The following is a 20,792-nucleotide window of genomic DNA, read 5'->3' on the forward strand; positions in this document are numbered from 1 at the left end:
CGGAGGTAGAAATAGATGGTACCCTCCCATTTCTGGACATAATGGTATATAGGGAAGGCCCCAGACTTAGAACTAAGGTTTATAGGAAACCAATGTGTAGGGGCCAGTACACACATTATAGGACGGCACAGACTGTCCAACATAAGAATAGTGTGGCCAGAGCACTTTTGGGTAGGGTGAGAACGCATTGCAGTACCCCTGAGGAGGGGGAGAAGGAAATTAGGCAAATCACGACGGATCTTATGAGGTGCGGTTACCCCCAGAGGGTCATTGATGAATACAACAGAGAGGAAGAGCCCAATCGGGTAGTTCCGCCTGTACCGCTTACCACAGTGTATGTTCCCTACTATCCGGGCCTGTCAGATCGCATTGCGAGGATGCTTCGCGACTTTCAGACACGCTGTGTGCAGCTTCCGGGCCGGAGGTTGCACACAGTAGTGTCACAGGTCAAAGACCCCATTACTAGGGATTCTAGTAGTGGGGTCGTGTATGAGATCACATGCCCGGATTGTGGGGAATGTTACGTGGGGGAGACAGGACGGCGTCTCAAGGACCGTCTGGGAGAACATTCACGAGCGATACGGACCGCAGAGCTCAATAAATCCGCCATTGCCGAGCACTATTGGGAAATACAACACCAGATCTCCCCCGACAACGCTGTCATCCTTGACCGGGCGCACAGATTCTGGGACCGCAAGTGGCTGGAAAGTCTGTGGATTGGATCCTCTGGTAACAATAGTATAAACAGAGACAGGGGAGTTAGGCTTCACCCCCTTTTTGAGGCGGTGGTTTTGACAAGAGACAAACGTTTTAATTTTCCACGTGTCCAGCCTACTTCCGGTTCCGGCACAAGTGAAAGGAATGCTGAGTATGCGCCTGGTCATCCACGTGTGCCGTGAACCTGGTATTTAAGGATGTGTCATTTAAGTCTCACTATTACTGAGGAAGGAGGAAGACACCTCCGAAAGCTCTAGTGTTTTTTATCGTCTTTTTATCGCTTTTATATTTATATTTTAATGCATTTTAACTTATTTACTTATTTTACTTTTGTTATAGTTTAGTTTTTTGTAAATGATTAAAAGTTTTTTGTAAATATTATTTTACAGTCTTTTCCATCATTTTATTTTATTTTATTTCATTATTCAACCAGGCATAAACGGTTGGTGTGTGTGTCTAAAATTGGTAATAAAACTGATGCTGTAGAAAGCACGAATTAAGAGCTAAAAGGATTAAGCATTAATCCCTTTAGCTTTTAATAGCTAAAGGCTTTAATTCCACAAATTAAGAGCTGAAACATTTTACTATTTAATAGTGCCTGTAAAACCTTGTAGGAGGAAACTGGCCAACCACAGTGTGGGATAGAAAAAGGTGGAAGTTTGGGAGAGAGACCTTTGCTGAGCAGTGGGTCAACAGTGGCTAAAAATAAGTAAAACCTATACAACTTATACACTACTATGCCGAGAAGTCCTGCTGGTCAGCTCTCCACGACCATTGGCAAAGATTAAGGCATATTCCTGATGTGGGCATTGGCTCTGGTCAACCTATTTTCTACTGTAAGCATCCTATTAGAGAATTAGAAGAGAGTGATTTTCCTTTATCTCGGAAATTCATTTGTGGTTTCGAAGAAATGAGTCATCCACACTTTCACTAAATTCCATCTCTCTCTGTTTACACGGTAGCTACAAGTGGTCCCTAATTTCAGCTTTGTTTTAACTGCTATGCAAGTAACCTTACAGTGTCTAAGATGAAATCCTTGAGTGTAGTGGGAAAAAGTAGAAATGCTTAATAGTGTAGATTGTGGTGTTAAAAAAAGGAAATTGCTTTGAAATTTGATGTCCCTGCCAGTAGTGTGTCAACCATTCTGAAAAACCCTGTTTCGATTCCAAACTGTTTAAGAAATGGGACCCAGTTGGAAGTGTGCGAAATTATGCCTTTGGGAAGATGTAGATGAAGCAGTTTTTAAGTGGATGAAGCTGATTCGAGACCAAAACATGCTGATATCAGTGCTATTTATAAAAGAAAAGGCAATGGAGTACATATCTTTTTCTGGGGCACAAACATTCCAAGCCAGTTCTGGTTGGCTGGACAAATTTAAAGAGTGTCCTGGCTTGCTCGAAAAAGTTGTGACCCAAATTCACAAAGTTGTGACCTCAAATGTGACCCCAATTCACAAAGGAGGATCAAAGGCTGACACAAGTAATTATAGACCTGTGAGCTTAACTTCTGTTCCAGGAAAATTAATGGAGGCACTGGATAAAGAAGCACTGCAGGATCATTTACACAAGACTTCAGTTATAGCTCGGACACAGCATGGTTTTGTTAAGGGGAAGTCTTGCCTGACCAATTTGATTGGATACTATGATGCAGTCACAAAAGAACTGGATGCAGGGAATAGCTTTGATATTATATACTTGGATCTTAGAAAGGCTTTTGATACTGTTGCACATGGAAGACTGCTACACAAATTGGAGCAGTGTGACATTGGAGGCAAATTGCTGCTATGGATAAAGGGGTGGTTGAGTGGGAGAAGACAGAGAGTGGTAATCAATAGACACTGCTCATCGTGGACTAATGTTATTAGTGGAGTCCCTCAGGGCTCAGTGTTGGGTCCATTATTGTTTTCTATATTTATAAATGATATTGATGATGGTATATCAAGCTTAATGTCCAAGTTTGCAGACGATACAAAGGTTGGCAGGGTTGTCAAGGACACTACTGACACTATGCTGCTGCAACAGGATCTGGAAAGGTTGAGCAGATGGGCTGAGAGGTGGCAAATGAAGTTTAACATTGACAAATGTAAAGTACTACACATGGGAAACAGCAACCCCAGAGCAACGTATCAACTCTGTGGTACTACACTGACAGTGGTAGAGAATGAAAGGGACTTGGGGGTGGTTGTGCAGGCAGATATGAAGTTCTCTGAGCAGTGCAGATGGGCTGCAAGAGTAGCTCATGGAGTATTGTCAATGATATACAGAAATTTTTCCAGCAGGGATAAGGAGGTGATTATTCCCTTGTATAAGGCAATGGTCAGGCCACACCTAGAGTACTGTATACAGGTCTGGAGGCCTCATTTCAAGAAGGATGTAGAGCTGCTGGAACGAGTACAGAGAAGGGCAACAAGATTAGTGAATGGAACAAAGGGGTGCTCTTACGAAGAAAGGCTTAAGTTTTGCAAATTACAGTGTCTGGAGACTAGGCACCAGCGAGGTGATCTGATAGAGGTGTATAAAGCCTTGAATGGTTTGAGTATGCTCAATGCTGATGGGATTCTTCCTCTAGCTCAGAATAATCACCTGAGAGGGCATAAATTCAAATTGAGGAAAGACAGATGTAGGATAGACGTGCAGAAATTTGCCTTTAGCCAGTGGGTGGTTGGTTGGTGGAACAGACTTCCATCCCTTGTAGTGGAGGTTGATAGCCTAAATAAATTTAAGGCTCAGCTGGACAGGTATTTTGAACGAACAGAGGGGTGAAGTGGAAGTGGGTTTTTTTTTTTTTTTTTTGGCTGATGCTGCATAAGCCAAACGTGGAGTTGCAATCGAAGACTGTACTCATTGGAAAGAAACAGTTTTGAAAAAATTATGGAGGACTACAAGTCCAAAGACATATTCAATGTTGATGGAACGTCTATTTTTTAAATGTTTCCCGAACAAGACACTGACTTGTAAAGGTGATATATGTTTAGGTGGTAAAAACACTCATCATCAAGAGGAGTGTTTCCATTTACAATGGGTTTCCTTAGCCTACAAGTTATTTCTTCATTTTTACTTTTGTCGTTTGGCATTTGTGTATTTTTTACACTGAACGAGGAGCTAGCCTGTTGCAGCAACCCCCAACCAGGAGGGCCGGGGTATCTCTCTTAGTCTGGCCCCTACCCTTTGACCTGTCCGGCTTGGGAGGCCCTACCAGTACATAAGCTACCGCCGACTTAGCTCTCCGGGTCATTGGGACATGCAAGCCCCCCCACCGCGACAAGGTGGAGAATACCATCGGGGGAGGTAAAAATAGTAAGGAAAGAATTACACTTTTGGTTGCAAATATGGCTGGTAATGAATAACTGAAGCTTTTGGTAATAGGCAAAAGTAAATAACCCTGATGTTTATAAAGTTGTTAGAGTTGGACTACAACAAAAAACCTTGAATAACAAGCAAAATTTTTGTGCAGTGGATTTTAAATTTCGATAGAAAGATGAAAAAAGAAAACATAAAAATCACGTTGATTGTTGACAACTGCCCTCCCCACCTTCAATCGGTAATTTCGAAACTTAGAAGTGTGAAGCTTGTTTTCTTCCTTCTGAATAATTCGTCTTAACTGTGGCAGCCAATGGACCAAGGCATTATCAAGAATTTGAAAATGCACTACCGAAAATGCAGTCAACTTTGGTTTGAGTCAAAATCTTCTGAATTTTATTTGAGTGTGTTACAAAAGCTATTGGATCATGTCAGAAAGTCAAAGTATATTGACTTAAGGGGGGGGGGAACTATGTTGAAAAATAAATGGGTTTACACAACTTTCCCAGCATTCCTTCTATGGGAGGCTAGAACCCTTTCAACCTCCCTTTATACAATGGGATAATCACTTCCTTGTCCATACAGTCAGAATTCCTGTATATCATTGAAAAAACCCAGTGAGCTGGCCTAGCGGCATGTGGGTGCTGCAGCAAACTTCATGTTGGACTGCATGATTATCCTTAGATCTCTTTCTTTCTCCACTACCTTGAGTGTGGTACCATCTAATTGATATGTTATTCTGAGGTTACTGCTGTCCCTATAAAATACCTTGCAATTTTTCACAATTGTCACTTTTCAGCTGATTTACCTAATATTTCTAGGTTCACTGCAGTAGCACCTTGATTCTTATCTAATGATAAAGGTTGGCAGGGTGATATTAACCACCCTGCCAACCTTTGTATCATCTGAAAACATAGACAATAAGCTTGATATGCTTTCATGAATATTGTTAATAAATAATGAAAACAGTAAAATGCTCAGCAGTGAACCTTGAGAGACCCCACTGCTTTAATTTGTACAGCAATCTTTCATGTAGAATAGTTTCAAAAGCTCTATTGAAATCTAAGTATATGAGGTCAGAATTATTTTTTTCATCCAGTTCCAATGTTACTCCATCAGAATAGTTAATCAGATTGGCCAGACAAGATCTCTCATTAATAGATCCTTGTGATTTCTGTATACTACTAGTCCTGTTAATACAATTCAGCAATTCTTTTCAACTACTGACTCCATTATTTTTTCTTTGGAAGAGAGGTCAGGCTTACAGGTACGTAATTTCTCACTTCACCGTTTTATCCCCCTTTGTAAAGGAGAGACATATTACACATCTACAATATATAAGAAGCTTCCTGAATCCAGGAATGTTCCTCATATTAGTAATAGTAGTAGTATTAATGGCAAATAATGCAAGAAAGCAAGCTTAGGTAGAATCAGCTAGGAAAAAAAAAAAAAAAACTATGCAGTTCACCCATCTGTACCCTCCAAGAATTTATTCAACCCATCCACTTCCACGACAACAACAGGTGGCCGCCTGTTCCAACAATCAGCCACCCTCTGGCTGAAAGCAAACTTCCACACGTCTATCCTGCAACCATCCTTCAACTTGAATTTATGCCTCCTCGTGTGGAGTCTCAACAAATGGAAGAATGCCATTAACATACAGCTTGCTCAATCCATTCAAGACTTTAGATACCTCAATCAGATCTCCTTGCAGGTGCCTAGTCTCGAGATGCCGCAATTTGAAAATCTGAAGCCTTTCTAGGTAAGAGCACCCTTTTGTTCCCTTTGCCAGTCTGCTTGCCCTACTCTGCACCCATTCCAGCAGATCTACATCCTTCCTAAAGTGAAGCCTCATGTGGAGACCTGTATGCTGTACTCAAGATGTGTCCTAACCATGGCCTTGTACAAAGGGATAATCACCTCCTTATCCCTGCTAGGAAAGTTTCTGTATATCATTGACAAAACTCCATGAACTGTCCTGGCAGCATGTCTGCACTGCTCAGAGAATTTCATGTCTGTCTGCACTGCTCAGAGAATTTCATGTCTGGCTGCACACATACCCCTCTTTTTCATTTTCCACTACCCTGAATGTAGTACCACATAGTTGATAAGTTACTCTAGAGCAACTGCTACCCATATGTAGTACCTTGCATTTGTCAATGTTAAACTTCAAATGCCATTTCTCAGCCCATCGACCCAATTTTCCTATATCTTGTTGCAGTAGCTCGCCCCAATGACTGTTGTTAACCACTCTGCCAGTCTTTGTATCATCTGCAAACTTAGATATCATTAAGCCTGATATACCTTCATCTGTCTCATTGAAAACAACAATGGGCCCAGCACTGAATCCTGGGGAACTCCACTAATAACATTAGTCCACAAAGAGTTCCCATTGATAACTACTCTCTGTCTTCTTCCACTTAACCATCCTTTATCCCTAGCAATAAATTGCCCTTAATGCCACATTTCTCCAGTTTGTACAACAGTCTTTATGTTCAACTGTATCAAAAGCCTTCCCGAAATCTAAGTATATGATGTTAAAATTATTTTTTGCATCCAGTCCCTTGGTCACTGCATCATAGTAACCTATCAGATTGGTTAGGCAAGACCGCCCCTTGACAAATCCATGCTATGATTGCAGTATAATTGCATGCTTGTCAAAATGGACTTGCATTACTTCTTTAACCAGTGATTCCATGTTTTGTATTAATTTTAGTAAAGACTTATAGTACCGTTATTTCTTCATTAAATTTTTAGCTATAGCTTATATTTTTAGTACTCACCTTTTCATCTGTAAAGTAAAAGATGTGGATTCAAGCAAGGTGAAAAAAATTAAGAATTGTTAAAGTCCTACTTATTTATGTATGACAACCTGGGAAAAGAGTCATGCACTTCTTTCCTTAGGACATTTTTTAACTTTAATAATTCTTTTCACCTTACTTGAATCCACATCTTTTACCTTATGGATTAAGAGGTGAGTACTGAAATTATAAGATACAGATAAAAATTTAATAATACTAATAATAATCAGTGATTCCATTATTTTCTCTGGAACAGATGCTAAGCTAACAGAATGCTCATGTTGCCTTTTGATCTTGCTTTATGAATTGGAGATATATTTGCACTTCTCCAGTCAATAGGGTCCTCCCCTGAATCCAAAAATGTTCTCATAATTATGGCTAAGGGTTTGCTTATCTCCTCGCTGCCTCTCTTATTATAATTGGATAGATTCCATCTGCCTCAAGTGCCGTTTTTTTGTCCATCCTCAACAAATTCTCCACTTTCCTTTCAGGTTATCACAGTCATTTAGCTCCTCGTTAGTTTGATAAACTTTTCACATCCCCTTCTCTAAAAAATTCCTCGTGTATGAATGAAGATGCAAAATACCTATTCAATTTTTCCATAGGGGCCTCCTCTGAATCCAAGGATGCTCTCATAATTATGGCTAAAAGTTTAACTCTTTTGCTGCCTCCCCTTAATATAATTGGATAGATCCTATCTACCTCAGAATCTCTTTTTATGTGTAGCTTCAATGATTTCTCTTCCACTTTCCTCTCAGTTAACCCAAAATAATTCATTTCCCTGTTGTACTTGATACACTTCTGGCATCACAGTCAATATTGGCTGCTGCAGCAACAAACAAATCACGAGAAATGCCAGAGTTCAGTAGTGAGCTTTCATTGCTGAAAGCTTTGGCTTGAGTGTTATAAATACTGAAACTAAGGATAAGCATTTTGGATAGCCTTTGGGGAATTATAACATGATTAGAAAGAAAGAAAGAAAAAAATTGAAAAAGATTATTAATAATATATTATATATAGCTGTAAGCACTTATGAGTATAAATGGCAATAATTCTTATGTATTTTACTTATTTTAATTTGTATAGGAACTGAAGAATGCAAAAGAGCAGGTAAGTTGGAGTTTTATTTTATAATTTTTAGTATGAAAGAGCAGTGGGCTAAGCTTATAAATTAGCAGGTGTATTAAGAATGTTTGGAGTTATCTACCTGTATATGTGGAAACAGAGTTTGGAAGAAGCAAGTTTTGATATGCTTCTGCATATTTTTAGTTGTTGTTAGTTGGTTTTTAGGAGCATTAGCAACTAAGGCCATATTGCTCTGGGGATATGCGGTGGTCATTCCCTGACCTTTCCGCATCCTCCGTATTTGGTGGTCACGGGCTCGAACCACGGTCTAATCAAGAAGCGTGTGCTACGCACTGCTGCTCCTGCCCGCCTGGCTGCAGAGGCATCTGCATATTTTTAAACATGCTGAGTGCAGTAACCATTCAGCTGTCATTTTGATCACACAAGTAAGTGAGATTTGATTAATGAAATTGAAAACCAGTCAGTGATCAAATTTTTACAATTTTATAAAACTTTTGATATATTATTATTATTAGTGTCAAATGATTCAAGGAATTAGCTATGTAGCATCAACCAAAAGAGAAAAAAAAAAAACACTACCAACCTCATCTGTTACACCCCTGAAATAATTTATGCAATTCTTTCAATTTATTTAGATTATCCATCCCCACACACACCAGATGGAAGTTTATTCCAACACTCATCTATCCTGAATCCTCCTTTTTCCATTCAAATTGATGTTCCCTTATGTATGCCATCTGTGCAAGAGTTAGAATATCTACCATCCACATTTAATTTACTCAAGCCATTTAAGGTCTTAAATCTAAACTAGGCCTTTCACAGGGCCTATTTTTGAGATACTGCAGTTTGCAGAACTGATGTCTTTTATGCTAAGAGTACCATTTTGTGTCCCTGAATAATCTTGTTACTCTTCTCTTCAAAAAACTTCAAATCATGCTGTATGATTATCCCAAGTTTTCATTTTTGTTTCTCTAAAAAGAGCAGGCAAGTTGGAATTGCAGAATAACATGGAACCCATTTTCTGGATTACTGCTTCTCTTATTTCCCTTCCCTTAATAACCTCAGTTAGCCACTTCGCAGCCCAACTGGCTATTTTTTCTAGGTCTTTTTTGAAGCATCACATCCTAACTTTTGCCATTACTCATGCTACAAACCTTATCATCTGAAAATTTGGACATTAAAATTGATATATCTTTATCAATATCATTAATAAATATTGAAAACAATAAAGAGCCCAGCACTGATTCTGAGGGACTCCACTAATAACATTAGTCAAAGAAGAGCAGTGCCCATTAATAAACATCCTCTGCCTTCTCCCACTTGGTCATTGCTTTTTCGATAGCAGTAACTTGCCTCTAATGCCACACTGCTCCAATTTGTAAAACACTCTTTCATGTGGAACAATGTCAAAGGTTTTACTGAAATCTAAGTATCATCATCATCTTCAGCCATTGTTGATCCACTGAAGGATGAAGGTTTCCCAAACAAGTTTCCAACAATTGCAGTCTTGTGCTTTCTCTTGCCATTGTACACCAGCAAATTTCACAATTTCATCAATCCACCTTATCTTTGGTCTTTTTCTTGGGCATTTAGAAATGATATCCATTCCAAAATGTGTTTGATTCATCTATCATCAGTTCTTCTTTCTATGTAACCTGCCCATTTCCATTTTAAGCATTTATTCTTTCAATGATGTCACAGACCTTGGTTTGTTGACAAATCCATGGACATGTATTTCTGTCACTTTTGGTTATGTTCAAAATTCTTCACTCCATATTTTTCTATGTGACTCCTCAGTCTTTGTAAAACTTTGGCATCCAAGCTTTGAAATTTGGTCCTTGAGGCTGTCGCAGACATTCTCTCAGATATGTCAAGCTGTGCTTGCTACCTGGGAGTCTAAAACGCTGATAGAACTGATATTCAGGTGACACTCAAGTCAAGTGGATTTAATTTCAGCAAAGTCTGGTTGGTTTGTGACAGCCAAATCCTCTGCTTGCACCTTCATGATGGTAGGCTATTAGTAACCCTGGGTATAACCCCCATGTGTAAGTCCTGAAATACAGCACTAGCACACTGTAGGTAACCACCCAGATGCCAACCAACATAAGCAAGAGTTGAGCTGTGGTGCTCACACCACACAGAAGAATGCTGCCCCTCTGTGTTATCAGGCAATATTAGGTAGTAGATGATTCTCATCAACCAGCGCAATACCACCACTTTGCTTATTGGAAGCTTGAAGTGGTGGAACCCATGTTTAGTCTACAGAGCAGCAAAGCTCTGGCAAACCCTCTTCCATAATGCAGTATGATTGATGTCTTTTGGGGTTATGATGGACATCATGGCAAGATCCAATCCTCCTTACATTTCAAAGGTACAGCTCTAAAATGGTATTCCCAGGAACACCATTTTAGAGCTAGACTGAACCTATTGGAAACTCTCTAGGAGGCTTCCTGATCAGCTAGCATATAATCTCATTGCCTCTGTTCTGACAGATAGTGATTGGAGGGAGTCTGAGTAGCGGCATTGTTGAGGGGCATTGTTGAGGCCATGTTATGTCAAGGAGCTGGGTATATTCTTACTAGGTTTACGCCATATCTGAAAATTTCATTACGTCATACTGCATGTCACCCACCTTTTCTTACTATTGAATACACTGTGAATTGTCAAACTAATAGAACAAACTTATCTGTGAAAAGATCTAAACCTTCCAAACACTTCCTTGTTCATTTCACAAACATATGTCATCTCAGTTCTAATCACAGTGATGTCCATTTCCACTTAGAGTTTCTCAAACCCCCATGTACTTTTTCAGACAGGATCCCAGTTATCGGTTGATTCAACCGCTGTTTCATCTCAGTTGTCCAAATTATTCACTGTATGATTCCTTGTGCATATGTCCATTCTGATATTCCCTGTCAGAGAGTTAGTAATTAGGAATCTCCTTTTTTCAATCTTCTCTGGCTTAAAATCTCTCTACCATGTTCTGGCAGATTTATCTGTTGCCACTATCATTCTCCCAATTCCACTAATTACTTGGAACTCTTCGATTTTCACAATTCCAGCTGGCTTCCGTTTCCTAATCATACGGATCCAGCTGGTCAAGATGCTGAGGCTTTTGCAATTACTAATGACCTAGCATAGATTGTTCATTTACCTACCAGAATACCAGACAGTCCTAACCACACAGCCAACATGCTTGATCTTTTTCTCACAAACAATCCTTCTAAGTACACGGTTGAGGTGAGTGGTCCTCTAGGCACCCCAGATCACAACTTGGTGATGGTCTCTTCTCCAATCGTGCTTTTCTCTCATGGCCATTTTCAACCTCATGTTCTTTGGCATTACAAAAATGTAAAATGGGATGATCTGCAAGATTTCTTTTCATCTTTTACTTGGTCAGATTATTGTTTTAAATTTTCTGATGTCAATGTTTGTTCAGATCGTGTCAGTTAAATTATTCTTGTCGGGATGGAATCCTTTATTCCACATCCCACCTTAAAATCTTGTCTTTTATCTAAATATTGGTTTTTCAATAAATTTGCTAAGGCTGTTCAAGATACGAATGTTGCATATTGTAATTGGCTTGTTTCCAAATCTCCAGGTTCATTTTCTGCCTACTCGAAAGCTCGCAACAATTGTAAAGCAGTTATTAATCAGTCCAAACTAGATTTTTGACAGACTAAGAGTTGAAAACTTGCTTCATGTCCAAATCTTAGCCGAGCATTCTAGTTTCTTGCCAAAGTTATTCACACAGCTTTTTCCCATCTCTGTTTCTACCTCTGTCAAAACCAATGTTCTATTGCCACTTCAGCAAAGGATAAAGCTGACCTGTTAGCATCCTATTTTTCTTCCAAATCGTGTATTGATGATCTTGGTAAACCACCTCTCACCATTCTCAGTACACTCCATTCAATGTTTCCTGTAGTCTTCTGTCAAAAGAAGAGGTTTTTTTTTTTTTTTTTGCTGATGCTGCATAAGCTTGCTTTCTTGCATTGTATGCCTCTACTAATGCTAATGCTAAAAAAAAAAGGATGTCAGAAGGATTTTGATCAACCTTGATGCTACGAAAGCTCCAGGTATTTCTTCACTTGTTCTCAAAATCTGTGCTCCTGAACTTACTCCTGTTCTTTGCCACCTTTTTTCACTTTCTTATTCCAAAGGTGCTTTTCTTTCTGCTTGGAATTTGCTCATATCCAGCCAGTTCTTAAAAAGGGTAACAAGTCCCTCCCATCCAATTATTGTCCTAGTGCAATTACTTCAACTCTTTCTGCAGTAATGGAGAAATCAATTAACCACCAACTCTTAAAATATCTATAAAACTTCAATCTGATCAATGATCGCCAGTATGAATTCCATCGGTGTCGATCCACTGGCGATATTCTGGCTAATGTTACCTATCTATGAACAAATTCAGTGGAAAAGTTTGGGTGAAACTCAAGCAGTTGCTCTTGACATTTCAAATGCTTTTGATCATGTTTGGCATAAAGGTATTCTAAACGAGCTTCCACCTTATGGTTTGCCAACAATTTTTTTGTAATTGGGTATCTAGTTTTCTCTCTGACCACTCACTGCAGGTGATGGTAGATGACTCTCTGTCTTCTGACTTCTTCACTAATGCTAGTTTTCCCAAAGTTTCAGTTCTTTCTCCTACACTTTCCCTCTTGTATATTAATGACCTTCTTCCATTGACCAGAAGTCATATCCATAGTTTTGCTGATGATAGCACATTGCATTCCACCTTTCAGTTTGAGAAACTATGCCCTACACAAACAGCTTCAACTTCTTGAATATCTGCTACCAATTCCTTAAATGCTGATCTCCAGATAATTTCCGGTGGAGCAAATATAACTTAGTTGATTTCAGTCCTAAAACTCAGTTCTGTCTTACATTTCACAAAAAGGATTCTTCTGCTACTATGCTTATCTTCGATGACACTATGATTTCTAATTAAGATCACATATCTCTATTGGGAATTACCCTGACTTCTATTCCCTCTTGGCATAAGCACATTACTAATATTGCTTCCTCTGCATCTAAAGATTGAGTTTTCTCTTTCACTCTTAGCATTACCTTTTTTCCAAACAGCTGTTCACTCTATACAAATCTCAAATCTGCCCTATCATGGAATATTGTCCCCACATCTGGGGCGGTGCCCCCCAAAATCTCTCTCAGGCTTTTAGATTCCATTCAGAAGAGGACAGTTAGGTTAATTAATGACTCATCTCTAACAGGGTCTATCTCATAGATGTTCTATTTCTGCTGCATGCCTTTTCTATAGATACTTCCATGGGCACTGTTCTTCTAAATTAGCTTCCATAATTCCCCCACTTTCTCTTCCAAAGCAGTTCAACACATGTCGCAATCAGTCAACATCCTTTTACTGTCTAGCTTCAAACATGCAGAACTAGCTTTTCTTCTTCCTCATTTATTCATTCAGTTTCCATTCTCTGGAACAATCTTCCTTCATATGTATTTCCTGAAAATTACAATCTACAGAAGTTAAAGTCAACAAAGTCAACAAATATCTTCTTTCATCTTCCCAACCCTCAACTCATGCATGGTACTAAGTAGTGTAGGTTCTAAAACCACTCATGTTTGGGGGGGGGGATTTCGTAAAAAAAAAATCTTTCCAAATTCTTGCCACCCCAGTTTTATGCACTGTTCAATTTCCATCATGGTGTTTCCATCTGTTGAAATTTCTTGTCCAAGGTAAATATACCTTTCCACCTCTTATAGTTGTCCATTGACCATGATTTTTTTTGTGTTAAAGTTTACTTACTTCTTTTACTACTTCTTTTGATATAGTTAGATAGATTTCACAGCCCCAGGTGCCTTATGGTAAATGTGTTAAACATAAACTGGTTCATCTTCAAACCGAACTTCTTTCTTTCATGCTGCAGTTCTTCAATGTTTTATTGCAATTCTTCTGGATAATTGGCAAAGAGGATGATATCATCTGAAATCATAAGTGAGTCAGGTAACCTCCATTTATCTTTAGTCCTTTATTATTCCAATTTAGCTTGCAAAAATCTTTTTTCTAAATTGGCAGTAAACAGTTTTGGGGAGATTGTGTCTCCTTCTCAAATGCCTTTTTCTATGTTGATCTAATTTTATCTTTGCAGACCCGTATTGATGCAGTTGCCTTTCCATATATTGATGTATGCCCTGTCTACAACTTGGTTGATTAGGGCATTGATTATTGCTTGTTTTGTGACTGAATCAAATACTTTTTCATAGTTGATGAGGGTTATACAATGGAAGGTTGTATTCATTGTGCTATTCTATAACTTGCTGCACTTTTGGATGTGATCCATTGTACTGAAGCTGCTTCTGAAACTTGCTTGTTCTTTGGGCTATGCTGCATCACGTATTGTGCCTATTCTTCATGAAAATATCTTTGTGAAAACTTTGTAGACAACTGGCAATAGGCTTATTGGTAGGTAGTTTTTAAATCTACTTTATCATCTTTTTTTTTTTTGTGAGTAGGATGGCTTCTGCATTTTTCTATGCTACAGGTACTTTGTTAAATAAAAGACATTTTGAAAGTAGTTTGGCTAGAACTTTACATACCAGCTGGCCTCAAGCTAAATCTAAGAAATTAGCATTAGTAGAGACATACGATGCAAGAAAACAAGCTTATACAGCATCAGCCAAAAAAAAACAAAAAAAACCTTCCCATTTCATCCATCCATTTATTCCAAATGTTTGTCCAGTTCCACCTTGAATTTACTTAAGCTATCAACTTCCACAATGGCAGATGGAAGTTTGTTCCAACAATCAACCACCTGCTGGCTAAAGGCAAATTTTTGCACATCTATTCTACAACTGTCTTTCCTCAATTTGAATTTATGTCCCCTCAGGCGATTAATCTGGGCAAGAGGAAGAATCCCATCGGCATTGAGCTTGCACAAACCATTCAGATCCCCTTCAGGTGCTTAGTCTCCAGATACTGCAATTTACAGAGCTTAAGTCTTTCTTCGTAAGAGCAGCCCTTTGTTCCATTCACCAAAATCTAAGTATACAATGTCAAAATTACTTTTTGCATCCAGTTTCTTAATCCATCAGAGTAGTTAATCAGATGGTTCAGACAAGATCTTTCTTTAACAAACGTGTGCTGTGATTGCCATATGACTGCCTTCTATCTAGTTGATCTGCATTACTTCTTTGATCATTGACTCCATTATTTTCTCTCTAATGAAATCAAGCTTATGGGTGTACAATTACTCACATCTTTTTTCTGTAATTACTCATGTCTATGATTACTCTCTTCTTCAATTCCCTTTATGGATAGGGGAGACATTTGCACATCTCCAATTAAATCCCTGATTCCAAGCATGCTTCCATAATTTTGGCTTAAAGTTTACTTACTTCTTTTACTACTTCTTTTGATATAGTTAGATAGATTTCACAGCCCCAGGTGCCTTATATATTTTTAGCTTCAATTTCTCTTTCACTTTCCTTTCAATTATCTCAAAATCACTCAGCTCTCTTCATACCCATCTGTATAAACTTCTGCACATATAAATGTACATGCAAAATATTTATTCATTTTATTAGCTGTTATGTTGTTGTTATTTGGTTTTTAAGAGCATTAGCAACTAAGGCCATATTGCTCCGGTGCGGTGGTCATTCCCTGACCTTTCCGCATGCTCCGTATTTGGTGGTGACGGGCTCGAACCCCGGTCCAATCAAGAAGCGCATTTTATTAGCAATTATAACATGATCATCAAAATAGTTATGCCATTCGTATCTGGTAGACCAACGATTCATTCCTTTCTTCTAGTGTTAAAATAAACAAAGAACTCTTTGCTGCTTTTCTTTGCGTTCTTGGCCAAAGACTTCTCATAATCTGCCTTAGTCTGGCTTACACCGTTTTTGACTTGACTGTGACTAGTTTATACTAACTATTTGTTTCCATGTCTCCAGATGATTTATAATTATTCCGTGCATTTTTCTTCTCTGTCACTAGTGTTAACAGTTCATTTGTTATTTATTTAGGTGGAAACCTTGAACAGAGTTTCTTAGTTGGTAAAAAGCTTGTTAGTTTGTACAATTGCTTCCACAAGTACTAGCAGTTCATTTAGGTGGAAACCTTGAACAGAGTTTCTTATTTGGTAAAAAGCTTGGTAGTTTGTGCAGTTTCTTCCCTGAATGCTTCCCATTTAGAATTTTCATTTGGTAACATTATCAGTTGGTCCCACTGAGAAGAATTTAAAAACTATCTGAGACCGTAGTTGCCTTTACAAAAGCAAAATCCCTTCTCTTTGCTACATCTTTATGTAAGTTTCAGAACAATACACTGTGATCATTATCACCTGGTGGCAGTGATCACAGTGTATTGTTTTATCTGCAAGCTCTTAATGCATGAAGAGTGACTGCTGATAATCAGAGCAGGAATTTTTCACAAAATCTGATCAAATGAAACATTTTACTTTCTGTTTTTTGGTTTGCTTTTTTGAGAGCTTATGGCTCTTGGTGGCCATTGTATCATATGGATGTTTCAAGTAAGGTGGCCAGGGGGCTGAAATATTATCTTGGACTGCAATCACATTATTTTCTTCATAAGTGAACATAATTGCTATTTATGTTGCAGCAAGCCGACCGGTCTAGCTGGGTGGGTAAAGTACCAACCTGGCAACCTAAAGGTCGCGGGTTCGAATCTCGCCTCGGGCTTGGATCAAAGTACTGCAAAAACCTTGGGAGGTGCATTATGGCCACAGAAGCCAATGCGCCAAAAACTACCAAAAAAAAAAAAAATATGTTGCAGCATGCAATTCCATGGACTCATCAACTAGAGAAATAATGGCAGAAATGTAAACATGTAGTAGGAGACAAGTCTTAAGAAACACATTATGTATTGCATGGCTAGAAGAGACATTTTTACAATTGGGCCTCATAATGTGGAGTAGGTCAAAAAAAAAAAAATTAGAAGAAAAATTGATTTTTCCATTTTCATCTTATGACAAAAAACAGTTGGTGGCCCTATGCATCAATTTTTTCATTAACTACAGAAGTTAATGTGTAAAAATAGATACTATCTGTTTTGACACATTTTTTGTATACAAATAGTATATAAAGAAGTTAATGTTTCAAACATGCACATCATATATTATCATCCATACTCTTTTCTTCTGATAAATGTTTTTGATGTGCAAGCCTCCAAATTATCACACAAAAGTACACTTGGTAGCAAAGAAAGTGTTCTTTATTACAATTGATCCTTATGATAAATGGTTCACAAAAATTAGAAAATTTTCCCAACCTGTAAACCTAGTAATGAAACGTGAGAATGAATTTAACAGTAAAAGTCCTCACTAGTTTTCACCAGTTTGTGCAAATGAAAATGCCAGTGATCAGATATCAACTTCCGGAATTGATTCTTTTTGATAGAAATGTGTACTCCAGATTGATGAACTGTGTTGGATTTATGAAGGATTTCAAAATATTTTTTTCGTTGACATAAGTCAAAAGGCAGACAATCTTTGTGCTTAGTAACAAATTGATGACCTCAAAATTATGTTTATTCTTTTTACACCGTTGTGCCTAGCCCTAAAAGTATGGTATACCAGTAATAATTTAGCCAAAATCTCAATTATTCTAGTTTAATAAGTTTTCATTGAAACTTATGATAATCGCTGCAAACTTTTATTACATATTTGCTCGTATGAATCAGAGCTGTAATGCTCAATACTTTCTACTTTGATATTAATATTTGTAAAATAATAAGAGGAGTTTACCTCAATATAGTATGTAGAACACTTCCGTATGATACTCTCTCCAGAAATTAAAACGAAAAAATCAAAACACTTACATTAGAGTAAAAAATAATTAAAAACCAATTTAACACAATTAAATCAATTTAATGCAATTAAAAATATTAAAAAGAATCTAATGAAAATATATTTTTTCGTTAGATTCTTATAGAAGATATATATTTTCATTAGATTCTTTTTAATATTTTTAATTGCATTAAATTGATTTTTAATTGTGTTAAATTGGTTTTTAATTATTTTTTACTCTAATGTAAGTGTTTTGATTTTTTCGTTTTAATTTCTGGAGAGTATCATACGGAAGTGTTCTACGTACTATATTGAGGTAAACTCCTCTTATTATTTTACAAATACAATTACATATTTGCAAATGTATTTTTTATAGAACATCACATATTTCCTCACTGTTTTCTTTATTTTCTCAATTTTGCATTGACTATGGTGTATAATTATCACACAAAATGTGATAATTATATAAATCAAGTAACTGTTTTAATTATGCTAATTCTTACAAATATGGGAAAAAAATTTTAAAAAGTAAGTATTTAATAACTTATTTTCTCTTTCACTTTTTTGCATATATTTTATATGTATAAATTATTTCGAAATTCTCTTTATAACCCAAATAACTTAAGCAGATTTATTCATTTATCAAGCAAGCAGAAATAGAATATTTCTATATGCCATTATTATAAGTTTATTTAACCTTTTTTTTAGATGCCAAAAATTCAGGTTATGTAGTGAAAAATGTAATATTACCAAATATTATTTAAAATTAGCATAAAAAGGGACAGTGAATGCTAACTACAGAACTGAAAATCTGTGCTAACATACAAGTAGTTAGAAAAATGTATTAACATGTGAGTATTTAGAAAAATAAGCTCTGTGTTAATACTGGTAAATACAAGTATAAAGTGGTTTAAATCCGAGTACTAGCTATTTTTAAGCAAATTTTGCTTTCAAATGATTATATTTGGACATTCTTAGTTTAAATAATTATTTGCCATTATCCAATGTTCTTTTAATAGAAAGAACACAAAATCATTAAAATGCTTCATTGATATTCTATATTCATTATTAAGCAAAAATGCTTAATACATAATGAATTCCTTTGTTTTTATTTCTCTTTTAGTAGATGATTTCATACCAGAAACTCCAAAGGATGTTTTTATTCTGTTGGACTTTCAGAATGCACAATCTGAACTTCAAAAAAAGCAGTTTCAGGCAGTTGCGTGAGTATTTCATATTTTTTATTCTTACTCATTGATCACAATTATGAAATATTTAATATTTTAAATATTTTTAATTTATAAAATCATAAAATAATTAATGATGGGTACAATCATTTGGTGATGATGAAGGCTGCTAAATTGTTTGAATAATTTCAACATTTGCAATTTTTTGTTACTTTATAGAATATAAAGTGAAGTATTAAATATTTCTTTGTAATTTAGTTTACTATTCTAAAGCAAGCATTAAATCACTCTAACTGAAATCTCCAAAGAAATACAAGAAAAATTTGCCTTAAAATAGATAAATACTTATTTTTTTTAATCACATGATTTTAGTGTTTTGTTTCTGAACTGTTCTATGAATATGTTTTCTAGTAAACATAAAAATGAATTGTTCATACTTATACTTTTAGTTTGAGCATATGAGGAATGACTATTAATATGACCATAAAAATTATATCCCTTCAGAATAATTGTCTTGGGTTTGCACTCAATGTTCCATACATGTTTTCCAAGCACAGAAACATTTTTGGAAGTTATTTTCTGTTAGCCATTTTAACCCTTCTGTTTTTTTTTTTTTTCCTGAATATCTTCAGTGGACTGAAAATGGGTTCCCTTAAGTACACTTTTCAGTTTGGGGAAGGAAAAAAGTCACAAGGGACTAGGTTTTGTAACTAGGGTGTATGTTAACTCACAGGAATTTGTTTTTTGGCCATAAACTGGTAAGCAGAGAGTGCTCTGTACTTGAGCATCATCTTGATGGAGCATCCAACCATCCTTTCACAATTCAGGCCTCTTCCTTTGAATTGTTTCATGCAGCCCTGCCAGCACTTTAATATAGTACACTTGATTGATAGGCTGATTGGTGGGATTTAATCAGCCATAACAATTCCTTTAATATCAAAGAAAACAAGAAGCATGGTTTTCATTTTTGATTTGGACATTCTTGCTTTTTTTGATCTGGGGATTTTTTTTTGATCTTCCATTGTATTGACTGTGTCTTAGTTTTTGGGTTGTACTGGAACAGCCAACTTTCATCAGAAGTAATTACAGTACTCAGAAAGTCTGAATCTCCTTCATTTGCATATACACCAATGCTAGTAGTTTGGTAAATAAATTTGATGAATTTGAGGTCAAAACATCAAAGGCTGATATTGTTGGGATATCAGAGATGTGGTGTCACACAGATATAAGGAATGCAGAAGTGGAATTTGGGGAGTACAGAAAGGATAGACAGGATAGGAAGGGAGGAGGGGTTATGCTATTAGTTAAGAAACACATAAAATCCAAGGCAGTGAAGCCAGTCGACATCGCTGGACAGTGCAGTGTCGAGTCAGTTTGGTGTAACATAAGCATTGGGAGATCAAAATTGAGAGTAGGAGTGTGATATAATGACTCTGATGAGTATAATAAGAAACTGTACGGGGAAATAGAGTGGGCCAGTAAATCAGAGAGTCTTATAATGGGGGATTTTAATTTCCCAGATATTGGCTGAAATTTGTGGGTTGGTCACTCACACACTAGTAAGGCTTTTGTGGATTTATTGGATGATTGTTTTCTACATCAGCATGTTCGGGAGGCAACTAGAGGGAGTAATACTCTTGATCTGATTATCAGTAGTGATTGTTCATGCATTAAGAATATGCAGATAAAGGAACCACCAGGTGGCAATGATCGCAGTGTTCTGAAGTGGGATTTACTCAAAGCGGTAACTACCATCAAGGGTAAAGGGAAGGGTTTTTGCTTTCATAAAGGCGACTACGCAGGTCTGAGACAGTATTTAAATTCTACACGGTGGGACCAACTGATGATGTTACCAACAGCAAATTCAAAATGGGAAGAATTCAAAGAATTAATCTTGGAAGCTACTAGGCTTTACATACCAAC

General features: G+C 37.0%; 1 protein-coding gene across 1 annotated transcript in view; it reads left to right on the forward strand.

Annotated features, from left to right (window-relative positions):
• LOC150084288 (uncharacterized) overlaps positions 1 to 20,792 on the forward strand; it is a 153,648-nt gene that overhangs the window by 34,131 nt on the left and 98,725 nt on the right. The window contains exon 5 of the mRNA XM_090376173.1: positions 18,806 to 18,905. Within this exon, the coding sequence (XP_090232299.1) occupies positions 18,806 to 18,905 (100 nt within the window). The remainder of the gene's footprint in view (positions 1 to 18,805; positions 18,906 to 20,792) is intronic.

The sequence above is a fragment of the Mastigoproctus giganteus genome, chromosome 6 (genome assembly GCF_048544385.1).
Source record: "Mastigoproctus giganteus isolate SK-2022 chromosome 6, ASM4854438v1, whole genome shotgun sequence".
In the NCBI taxonomy this organism is placed as follows: domain Eukaryota; kingdom Metazoa; phylum Arthropoda; class Arachnida; order Uropygi; family Thelyphonidae; genus Mastigoproctus; species Mastigoproctus giganteus.